Source organism: Argiope bruennichi, chromosome 11 (assembly GCF_947563725.1).
Source record: "Argiope bruennichi chromosome 11, qqArgBrue1.1, whole genome shotgun sequence".
Lineage (NCBI taxonomy): Eukaryota > Metazoa > Arthropoda > Arachnida > Araneae > Araneidae > Argiope > Argiope bruennichi.
The window spans coordinates 48,814,561-48,827,542 of NC_079161.1; the positions used below are offsets into that span (position 1 = coordinate 48,814,561).

The following is a 12,982-nucleotide window of genomic DNA, read 5'->3' on the forward strand; positions in this document are numbered from 1 at the left end:
TGGAATGACTCATGGATAGCTCCAAGAGAATAATGGATAATGCTCAAGCTAACAATATCCATTTGATCCATATCTACCAATACTAATTAAGGTGTATTCAATACGGTAATCGGCTTAGTGATGTTTCAAGTTTTCAATATCAGTTCCACGTTAATTTATTATAATCATTTACTTTCCCCTCACAAATCTGCACAAGGTTTATTCTTAGCAGATCTTGTAAATTTGGACCCTGATGAGATGATAAAAGGGGACAATTGCCCCCGATATTCTGAACACAAATATTTAAACAATATTTGAGTTTAAAAATGTTGCTATTAGTTTTAACCGTCTGTCGATCATGTGACTTCAAATTTTAAAGAAATAGTAGCTTTTTTTTTATGTTTACTTTACCAAAGGAACACTCTTACATTACATGTGCTTTACATGTACACACTTATCTTGGTCAAATAATATTCTAAACCAATTCCAATTCTAAGCCATTAGAAACATCCATATAGTTCCAATTGGATATATGCTTTAAATGACAGGAATAATTATATTTTATATTATTTGATCCAATAAATATTTTTTTGAAACGGTACCACACAACTTTTAATACAGTATTATGAATCATCTATGACAAAATATTTTTGACACTGTAACATTTTAAGCAGAATAAAATACCATTTCTCAGTGCCTAAAATTAATTGACTTATAAAATGCTAAAAGTCACTATTTTGGATGAATTTTAGGCTCAGATTTTCTAAGCCAAGAAAGAAATCATAAGGGATCGTTTACAGACTAAAATATGCACCGTTTTATTATTTTTTAAACTCTTTCATAAAATAAATTTGTATAGACCCTTATTTATGTTAAACAAATATATATCTAAGTATTTTAGTCACAAAACGACAATAATTTTACTATATGTTGTAAATGGTGAAACGTTTTACTGAGTATTTTTTATAGAATCGGGATCATATAAAAATTTATAGTTCATATTTTTTTAGAAATAAATTTATTAATCCAAACAATATAAAATATAATTTTCCCCGTCATGTAAAGCATTTTTCAACCTGGAAATATATAATTGATTCTAACGATTTAGAAATTAGCTAATATATCACGATAAAAGCGTACACCCTGCAATTTTAAATTTTAAAAACATACTTTTATTAAAACAGATTATCATTATTATTTTATTAATCGTAATTATTTTATTATTATTGATAATATTATTTAATTATTATCAAAGTAATTTTGATCATCAAATTGTGACAAACAGAGCGTCGTGTTATTTTAATAGCTTTATACCAGTTATGTTTATAGTACGTGAAAAAATTCTTCAAAAAGCTAATGAGATGTTACAGCATATGGCATTTATTCCAGATGTTTAATTCTAAATGTACATACTTTAATTGTAAATGCATTATGGCTAATTGGCTATAAAATAATTTAAGTAATAAATTTCATCAGTTATTATTAATAATTATCAATTAATCACTCAATCATAATACATATACATATATCTGCATAATATCAATGACATAAATCAATTATGATAAATTTATACAACACATAAAAATTACAAATCCCTTATTTTACACTACAGGAAAAATCAATTCATGGATTTAACGACAAATGGACCCTAGGATTTCAGATATAAAAGCAGATTATATAAATCTCTTTGCTTGAACATTTGATACAGAGTTCGAAATAGTGTTTATTGATGTTTATGATATACGTTTATATATCACGAATTTCGTGATATATAAATGTATACCCCTAATATATAATGAATATATATAAATATATAATCCTTATATATTTTATAATGATCACAAAGAAGATTTATTGATTAAATTAATACATAGAATACATTAAATAAAAATACTTAATTAAACTTAACAATGCTTAAATATATAAATAACTTAAATGAATATAATTATAAATATTTAAATAAATTACTTCATATTAATACTAATACTAATTTATTTAAATATATAATAAACATTAATATTAAATATATATATAATAAATAATATATTAAATACTAATTTATTTAAATATATAATAAATATTAATATTAAATATATATATAATAAATATTATATTAAATACTAATTTATTTAAATATATAATAAATATTTAAATAAATTACTTAAATAAATTTACTTACTTAAATAAATTTACTTACTTCAATAAATTACTAAATAAATTTTTAAATTACTAAATAAATTTTTAAATTACTAAATAAATTATAAGTTACTAATAAATTTATTAATAATAGTAATACTACTACTAAAAGAAATAGTATTAGTAATTAATTTATAAATTACTAAATAAATTACTTAAATAAATTTTATTTACTTAAATAAATTCTTACTTTATAAATTCCTAAATAAATTTTACGTAATAAACTTACTTAATAAACTTAACTTAATAAATTACTTAAATAAATAAATATTTAATAAAACTTATTTTAACTTACCTAATAAACTTAATTTTATACTTAACACATAACTTTTTGCATCCACTTTTACACTTAATACATACACTTTTTATACTTAATAAACGTTACTTAAATACAATTTTTTAAAAATTAATTTCAGTTGAAGCAGCATTTCTTGACTCTTAGAGAATTTATTCAATTCGCTAGCAAACATTCCTAATTATGAAAATTTACCTTGTTTATATGGTAAATCTTAAAAATTTAGTTGACTAGGTCTGTTGTTATTTGCCTGTTTCTACGCAATACAATTCTACTTTAGGCGAACTTGCGAATTTCTTAAATATATTAGAACTAAGCATTTTTGATAGAACGGAATCTGAATATCTGTTTATTATGAAATGGCAATTAAAAATTCCTCCTATATATAAATCAGGATCATGTTAATAAATAATTTATATTGCGTATTAATATTCAATGCTTTTTTTTAAATCTATACCGTATTTTTGTGTAGAAAGAAGTAGGAAATTTGCAAGTTGGTAATTTGTTTTAGTTCCTTTTGATGATATAGTAAAATTTCTGCAAAGTTCGTTACTATTGCCACATTGTCCAATGTATCAAATGTAACATTATATTAGTGAAGTTGTATTTTGATGAAGAATTCCTTTGTTGTACCTGACGGCTACAGTTACAGTTGGGATTCGGAGTAGCAGGATTTAGCGATGATATTCGAGTTATGTCAGAGGTGCAGTGACCAAGGGTTTAATCAAATCCCTTTATACTCGCTACTTAGCAACTGTCAATTTGACATGGATTGGTTTCGGGATTTTGCTTTGTTGTTAATAGTATTGGAATCAATTTTATTTCATATCATAAGATAGTTCTCTCATTGTATGAAACACTATTTTGCAATTCAGGCAAAATGTTTTAAGTATTATTATTACATGTTTTATTAATTTATAGAAAATATTTTATTCATTTCTTTTAGCTTCTAATGCAATGATGCAATTAATTATGATTTGGTAATAACATTTTTATTATTCAATGGTTTGTATTTTATTCACAATTTTCTTAAGAGATATATCCTTAGATCCCTTTCGCATCTAAAAAAATATTGGAAAACAAAAATAAATATTACCCATTTATTAATTGAAAGAAAATATTTCATTCATTTCTTTTGGCTTCTAATGCAATGAATCAGCAAAATATGATTTGGTAATAAATTGTCTATTATTTAATGATTTTATGGCATTCATTGTTGTCACAAGACATACATAGTTATTTACTCCTATTCGTATCTCGTTAAAGTACCGAGAAATAAAAGTAAATATTATATATATAATAATTAATAGATAATATATTACATATTTCCTTCAAATTCTAATGCAAAAAGTTAATAAAATAAGTTTTGCTAATACTCTGTTCATTATTCGATGATTTCTATATATCTTAGAATATATAGAAATAAAGATCTATAAAAGATATATAACACATATATATCTTTTGCTCCATTTCGAATCTCAGCAAAAAAATTCGATTTGAAAGTAAATATTATTCGTTTATAAATGAAAGAAAATATTTTAATCGTTTGTAATTGGTTATTAGGGAATAGGTTATTAGGGTATGTCCATTTATATTATGTTGTAAAGAAATAGGTCATTAGGGTATTTCATTTCTATTATATTGTATCGAAATAGATTATTAGGGTATGCTCATTTCTATTATATTGTATCGGAATAGGTTATTAGGGTATGTTCATTTCTATTATATTGCATCAGAATAGGTTATTAGGGTATGTTCATTTCTATTATATTGCATCAGAATAGGTCATTAGGATACGTTCATTTCTATTATATTGTAATGGATTAGGCAATTAGGATACGTTCATTTCTATTATATTGTAATGGATTAGGCAATTAGGATACGTTCATTTCTATTATATTGTAATGGATTAGGCAATTAGGATACGTTCATTTCTATTATATTGTAATGGATTAGGCAATTAGGATACGTTCATTTCTATTATATTGTAATGGATTAGGCAATTAGGATACGTTCATTTCTATTATATTGTAATGAAATTTGCCATTAGAGTTATATTTTAATAAAACGGCTTAACAGGGGATTTTATACAATATTTAATTTTTCAAAAATTACGAAATTTATGTAAAAACTAAGTACCAAATTCCATCTTCTTAACTCAAATAAGTTTGAGTAATTCTGTTCACAATCACACAAACATAATTACATTTTTTTTTTTTAAAGATTGAAGGAGGACTGAAATTTAGAGATCAGACAAAAAATCTGGAGTTCAAACATTCTAATAATTATAATACTTCATCTTTGCAGCTTCGCATTCGCAAAAAATAAAATAAAACCAAAGGTTGTACTCTCACAAAAACTTTCTCGTTTAATCTGTAATAAAATTGTTATCTCAGAGAACACTTTGAATAGTATTGGCGTAAACTATTTACAAAGTATTTGCTTTTGGACTGAATTTAGCATTTTCATTGAAAGCATCGAGGCAATCTTGGCGAAATAATTGGCGATTAATCATTTGCTTGCGATTAATAGTATCTGAAAACCAAATGTGTGTTTTAGATGCGTTTTTCCCAACCGACTGAAACAAACATTTGGCACACAACTACAATGGTACCCCAAAATTTCAAATATATTTTGAATTTTTGATATATTTAAGTCATTACATCTTTGAGTTATCACGTTTTAAATGCTTTTGAAAGTACAGACAGACAGATGGCTAAACCCTTGTTGGATTTTGCTGAAAATTTCAAAGGTGTTTGGATTACAAAATGTTAATTCTGTTTATCGAAATTTACCTATATAGCTCGCTTGGTTTTGTAGTTATCGTGTTAAATTATATTCGAACAGCCGGACAGACAGACTTCTCGGGGGGGGGGGTACTCAAAATTTGGTAGAAATCTACGTTTTTTAAGTTATCATTGTCACAGACAGACAGACAGACATTATCCAAAAATGTGTTTATCGAATGTGTTTTCTACAACGTGGAGATTCATAAAAATCTCGAATTAGAGTTTTTTGACGATTACTAGCTACGTATACGAGAAAATAAAAATTCTGATTTCTTAGAATAAAATATTTAATGTTTTTCATTCGTTGAAAAATAATTTATCACAAATTACCTACGATTAGCAAATAATAGAATAGTTAAGATTTCGTTGGCGCATTCAATTACCGATTATATGATCCCGTCTCTTCTTAATAATATATAAGTTTCTGGACATAATAATTGCATTCGTTTCTGAGCTAGTTCATACTTAACCTAATGATCATCCGATACATGGCTGGTCTATTACGGTGATAAATTGACTTTATTTGCTCAATTAAAGTATTGTTCCAATACTACACGCGAGTTATTTCTGGATAGACTCATTACTTTCATCTATGCTCAAATGACGCAGACGCTTTCTATGTTACATAAAAAATACTTCTTTGAAAGTGAAGGGAATAATGCATTATAAATGCATTTAATTAACCTTTTAAACAGAGCGTACGGTAATTTGAAATTTTATCTCATGTTTTCTCAAATAATGCATTAAAAATGGATGAAATAAATCCAGCTCCTAACAGAATTATACATCTAAAAAATAAAGGATTGAAAATTTATAGGTAATTGGTGATAAACATACATTAACTATTATAAAGAAAATCATGAAAGTCTTCAAAAATGGACAAATATTTTTCTAGCTAAATAATGAACAAAATATATAAACATATTTATACCTATTCTTTTTTTATGTCTTTATCAGTTGCTTCTTTTAAGGATAATGTTTCAAAATATTTCAAAACGTTTTTAGCTCTCCTTTTATACGTGGTATCAATGCTGTCTTTGTAGATAGTTTTTTTTTTTTTTTTTTTTTTTTACCTGCTGATGTCGCAACGGGGAATCAATTGCACTATTATTTCATATTTAAAGAATCATACATATTAAGAAGTAAATATTTAATTAACTTCTTTTTTAATTAATTATTACGTTTATAATTAATTAATAAAATTTATTATTCACAAATTAATATTTTATTTGTGGATTAATTGATGTGCTTAACAGGCTCCACATTAATCCACTACTCCTAATTACTAATACCAGATTATAATAAAGTAAATACTACAACCCACACTTTTGCAATTTGTAATAGTTGAAAATTGTGATTACATAATGAAAGAAAAAAGTTGTTTGAAAAAATTGTGAGTTTCCACTAAAAATAAAAAAGAAAGAAAATGACCTTCTGTATTTCGACCGGGAGGGCAGGTTCTGCAAAAATCTAATAATAGCATGGAATGAGTTTTAAGGTAGAGCTAAAATTATGTAGTAATTATATTATGTATCAGAAAATATTATCTTTACCTAGTTATGAAAATAATCTTGTTAGAAATGTTATCCTGCTCTAAGTTATGAAAATAATCATTATGGGAAGATTATCCTAATCCTAATTATGAAAATAATCTTGTGGAAATATTATTCTGATCCTAGTTATGAAAATAATCATGTTTGGAATATTACACTTATCCTAGTTATGAAAATAATCATGTTGGGAATATTATCCGGATCCTAGTTATGAAAATAATCATGTTGGAAATATTATCCGGATCCTAGTTATGAAAATAATCATGTTTGAATATTATCCTTAGCCAAGTTATGAAAATAATCATGTTGGAAATATTATTTTGATCCTAGTTAGGAAAATAATGTTGGGGAAATATTAATCTGATCCTAGTCATGAAAATAATGTTGTGGGAAATATTAATCTGATCCTAGTCATGAAAATAATGTTGTGGGAAATATTAATCTGATCCTAGTCATGAAAATAATGTTGTGGGAATATTATCCTGATACTAGTTATGAATATAATCTTATGGAAATATTATCCTGATCCTAGTTATGAAAGTATTCCTGTTGGAAATATTATAGTAATCCTAGTTATGAAAGTATTCCTGTTGGAAATATTATCCTAATCCTAGTTATGAAAGCATTCCTGTTGGAAATATTATCCTGACACTGATTATGATAATAATCATGTGGAAATATAAAATATGTCGAGATAACTGCTACCTGTTCAAAGAGATTAAAAAATACTTGGTGACGATTTTATTTACTTTTATCGGCTATTACATGATGGATGAAAATATAGAAAACATAAATACATACTTTTTCACTCCGATCAGTCGTTTATGCTAATCCTGTATATTTTAGATTTTTATAAAATGCATTTATCCTCGAAAATACATAATATATACAAAATATTTTTAGAGAATATTTATTATTAGAGTACGTTCACATGCTTTCGCATAAAAATCATATACCAACTTCAATAAAAAACATCATTTCGATTCTATCTAAACTTGAATTTCATCGATGAATGTTAATACAATTAACAAATTATTCTTCATTTTTGTTTTTCAAAACCCATATATGGTGGTAATGTACATTGTCTCTGGGCTTCTGCAGTGTGGAAGAGAATTAGAACTGTCGTATTCAGTCATTTTCAAGTTTTAAAAATCTTTGATTATTCTAAAGCGCACACTAAGATAATTAGAAGGGACATTTTCAAAATTGCATTAAATTGTCACTCTAAGTTTTTTAATGCCTGACCCAACTTAAGTTAATTATATCAATAATATATATATTCATACACTAACCTATAAAATATGTATCATAAATAATTAAAACAGCCGAAAATATGTAAAAGTTCTAAACATTATGGGAAGGCAAATTGAAATTAATCTAAAATAAATAGACAAAAAAATAATATTAAATACTTTAGAGAAACTTTTAGTCTTAAGAAAAAAAAAGGAACTTAATTTGTTTTTAATATATCAACTATAATTATATTATCGTGGAAATTACGAAGTAAATAATAAGGCATTTGATAATCAATAGAAAAAAAAACTTACCATTTTAAACAGCATGTAGATATTCGAAACTTCTTATAACGTAGGCACAATTTCTTTCATCAATAAGGTTGAATTAATCTCATTGAAATCAATTCTATACAAAAAATATTACATTGACAATTTCAAATTGCTTGGCAACAAAAACGATTCTAAATTTCTTTCTTATCAACAAACGATTTATCATAGATTTCATGTATAAAATAGTGGTTAAGTGCCAAAAAATCTTTAATTATCTTTTATAATAACTCAAATTATTGAATAAAGAGCTGGAATTAAATATTAAAATTAAGCAAGTGTATAAAAATACTTATTTTCAGAGGTTAAAGTTACCTCTTTCCTTAAATATTAAATATTCTTAAAAAGTTATTTAAAAAATTTCAATAAACATGCTTTTGATTTTTCATTAAAAATTATAAATGTAATGGAATAACAATGGGATTTGATAGAAGATAGGATCCATAATTTTAATTAGACTGAGAATTGAACACTAATATTCAATTCCTTTATTCTCTGAAATGAAGGAAAACGAATCCTGGTTCTACAATTTTGATAAAATTTGGCAAGTGGTATTTCATGCCTCCAGTTGCCATATTCTAAATTAAAAGCAGCCCGATGAAATCTGATCAATATCTCTTAAGCAAAGTACTCATATTTTCCACGAAACATAAATCATATTCCAGAAAACTAATCACTTTACATTATTATGATTGAAAAGACGCTCAAAATGCAGAACAATCGATTATCATAAATCTCAGCTTGGCAATGTACGCTGATCGCCAAACTTCCTATTGGCGACAGAAACTGGCGAGCGAATTCCCGATGTTTTCCGAAAGAGCGTGGAACCGATTATCGTCAGACCTGTAAAGCACGCTTCTCAGTGAAGCACTTAAGATTGGAAGGGCTTCGCCGGCGAAGAAGTAAAAGCTTTTCAGCGGGTTTTTTGAAACATTGGATGCCGGAAGGGTTTTTGTTACAAGTTGGCAGTTGCGCACCGACCACAGCAGACGATTTATTTATGGATTTTTCTGTGTTAGATACTTAAAAAGGATTGTCAACTCGACAATTATCCATTTTATATTTAATGCACCAAATTTGAAAAAGTTTTAACACAAATATTAGTAAAACTTTGTTTCCCATTGCAGAACTCTTACATTTGTGAAATTATAACAACATTAATTATCGTTTGGTGCAATGATTGCTTCTTGTTAATTAAAATGATTATGTGTCTTCAAATTAAGCAATTTCAGAAACTGTTTACATAAGAAATTCGTTCGAAAATTAAAACAAGAATATTAAACACACATAGTCATTAACACTATATTTAATGAATTTTTGGTTTAATGAACTTTTTATTTCCTCTTAGACTAAATGTGTAATAGGACTGAAGAATACACAGTTGTGACAGTACTTTGCGACCTACCATCAAAAAGTGGTACGACTGAACAATGTGCCAATTGGTTTTGTGAAAATATACTGTTATACGGAGGATTATAGTAGTTTCTCAGACGTTTTTAAGAGAACTGTTTTGAACTTAAACCATGGCTGGGGAATTATGGATGGTTGTGGCTTTGCTCAGTACCGGTAAGTACTGTTTTAATTTTTTAATCTTTGTCCTGATAGTCAAATCATTTTTAAAATTACAATCTACAGAAAATATTTTTCCTTAATATTTTTTAAAAGAAAAGATAGATTTCTAATATTTATGGCTTATTTTTTAATTTACTGTAATTTAATTTTAATAAAATTCGAATATATAATTAATATGCCAAGTAAGAAAAATTTAAACTACAAGAGTTTTATAATAAAAATCCTTAAGGAATAAGGATAGACAATCTCGATTCCATGCAATTAAAAATATGAAAAAAAAGTAACGAAAACTGCATGACATATAGCCTATACTTTGTTTTAGATTAAAGTCTCGATGTAATTTTGTGGTGTCTATTTAGGGACAGCCCTCTTCATTTTATATCGTGGTCATATGCGGCTGATGATTTCCACAAGTCAGCATCCCACTCTCCTACTTCGTATAAATGCATTGAAGTCTTTATTTAACTGCAGAATTCATATATAAATTAGGTACTTTAAAAATAGACTACCATAAAAAAGAATGGACTTAAATAATCCTTAACATAAACAAAACTATTGCCATTATGCTGAAAAGACGCGTGATAATAAGAAAGATTCCACAAGTAGCTTAGTTATAATCGTGATATAATTTAATGACGAATTGTTGTTGATACATGATATATATTGTATATATCAGTTGCTAAAATTTGCTAAGTTTGCATCAAAATACGAAATATAGTTTTAAGTTATTTTAACCACCACTGACGAAGAGTTGTTTGCCACGAAACATAACGGTACTGATATATTTGGTCGCCTAATTTATATTAAAAAATACTGTCACAATAAAAGAAAGTACTAATTCAAACGAAACTGGAACAATTAACATAAATCATTCTGACAATTTAACAATTTCTGCAGATTTTTCTTTTGTTGTCGATGCAGAACGTTTAACCAAAGTCTTTTTTTCTTTGATATTTTTCCCAAACTATAGAATGGTATGAGACTGAAGACACCCATCATTTTGTTGACGCATCTAGAGACCATGGGCCAAATAAAAAAAAGTTTCGAAATAGGCTCAGTGTGTTGCGACGACTATGTCGATGTTTTTCTTAATAGAAAAGGCACAAGGAAGTAGAGGTTTTGAATTTTGTTTCGAAAAAGCAAGGATGTGATGCACTGACGATCCTTGATCATATTTATGGATCAAGAACTTCCATAAGAAGAAAAAAAATGAAAAATTATTAAAGTAGTAGGGATTTGGACACTAGTTCTTTTTCCATTTCAGAACAAAAAATACTGTCACAATGAAAGAATTCAAACTAAACTCGAACTATTAACACTGTGACAATTTAGCAGTGCCTGCAAATTGCACGCTCTACCAAAACTTTATTATATGATATTTTTCGAAACAATAGAATGGCAAGATTATACTGGCACTTATCAATTTGATGATGGTTCTAGAGACCAAGTGGTTTAATACGAAATAAAAAAAAAAACCTTCGAAATGTGCACAGTTTTTTTTTTTTTTTTTTTTTTTTTTTGTGAGAGCTGTGTAGCGAGTTTCTCTTTTTAGAAAAGTTGTAAGGGTTTTTTAAATTTTGCTTTGAAAACACAGGGCTGCAATAGACAGGATTCCCTCGATCATATTTATAGATTAAGAGCTTTCATGTAAAGTAAATTTACAAAATTAGTAAATAGTAGAAATTTTGGGACCAGTTCTCTTTTCACTTTCTTGTATACATAGTAGAGAGAAAGTAAAGTAATCGTAAAAAAAATTCGAACCCCGAGATTTTGACGAATCTCCACGTTTTAGACCTTCCTGAGCAGGAGAAACATATTTTCAGAAAATGTCCGTCTGTTTGTGACAAAGAAAACTCAAAACCTCTCAGAGCTATACTATTGAAATTTGGTATACTGTCTTTCAATTAAATTGGCAGATTTCTATCAAATTTTGAGTAAAATATGCTAAGAAGAAGTCTGTCTGATGATTCAAATATGCGATGAATACCAAATGAACAGTACCAGATAAATAAAATTCAGTGCAGTAATTTAACATCCACAGCGCAGACGCCTGTCAAATTTTGAATTAATATCCAATAACAGAATCGCTGTTTGTTGGTCTATGCTTTCAGAAATATACACACGCGATAATTCAAAAATGCAATGACTTAATTATATCACATTTAATATGGGATTTCAATTGTGTCAAATTTTTGTTTTAAGTGATGGAGAGAAATGCGCCTAATACCCAAATTCGAATTTTGGATACTATTAACTCATCTCAGAGATTAATCGCCAAATAACTCGCCAAAGATTTCATGTGAGATGATTTAGTAAAAATGCTAAATTTGCGCCAAACGTTATTTCGTAACTACACTCTTTGCAGAAGTTCCCAAGGAAAAAAGAATGGCTTCTACGAAAAAAATATGATCATGTGGTTATGATAAATCTTCAAGCTTGAGACCAAGCTGAAATGAAAGTCCGAAAATGACTGAATTTTTTTACAATTATATGTGTCAGTGAGAATTCAGTATTAGAACTAAAACATAAAACATAAGCTCACTTCCAAGTAAACACAATAATTCAAACATGGGTACGGTCCCCTGTTTATATTCCCTTCTCATATACTGTCTAATAAATTATTTTTTTCTTTTAAATGTATACATGTTTATCCTCTTCTCGTAAATGTATGTATATTTACTCTCTTCTCGTAAATATGTTCAAATCTGTTGATCTCGGCCATGATTCTATGGGAAGGCTACGAGAACTCAAGTCTGTTATTTCAAAATTCCACAGCCGCCTGGTTTATGCTTCGCTCCCCATATGTGACAGACGACTTCACTGTATAGTAAAATAAACATGATTTGTATCCTTATTTTTGAACAATTGAAACAAAATGTGACATAAAACTACAATTGTAGGGAAAAGATTACATACCCTATTTTGTTTCTTTTCTATCTAAGTCTCTAAAGGACCGCGGTGGTCTGGTGGCAAGGTCTCAGCTTCGGAACTGCATGGCTTCAGGTTCGAGACCCGAGTTGTCCGAAGAAACATCGT

General features: G+C 27.3%; 1 protein-coding gene across 3 annotated transcripts in view; it reads left to right on the forward strand.

Annotated features, from left to right (window-relative positions):
- The first annotated feature begins 9,232 nt into the window (after nt 1-9,232).
- Nucleotides 9,233-12,982, forward strand: part of LOC129957560 (cell adhesion molecule Dscam2-like) — a 317,574-nt gene continuing 313,824 nt past the window's right edge. For all 3 annotated transcript variants that reach the window (XM_056069919.1, XM_056069921.1, XM_056069920.1), the window contains exon 1: nt 9,233-9,940. In XM_056069919.1, the coding sequence (XP_055925894.1) occupies nt 9,898-9,940 (43 nt within the window). In that variant the 5' untranslated portion in view covers nt 9,233-9,897. The remainder of the gene's footprint in view (nt 9,941-12,982) is intronic.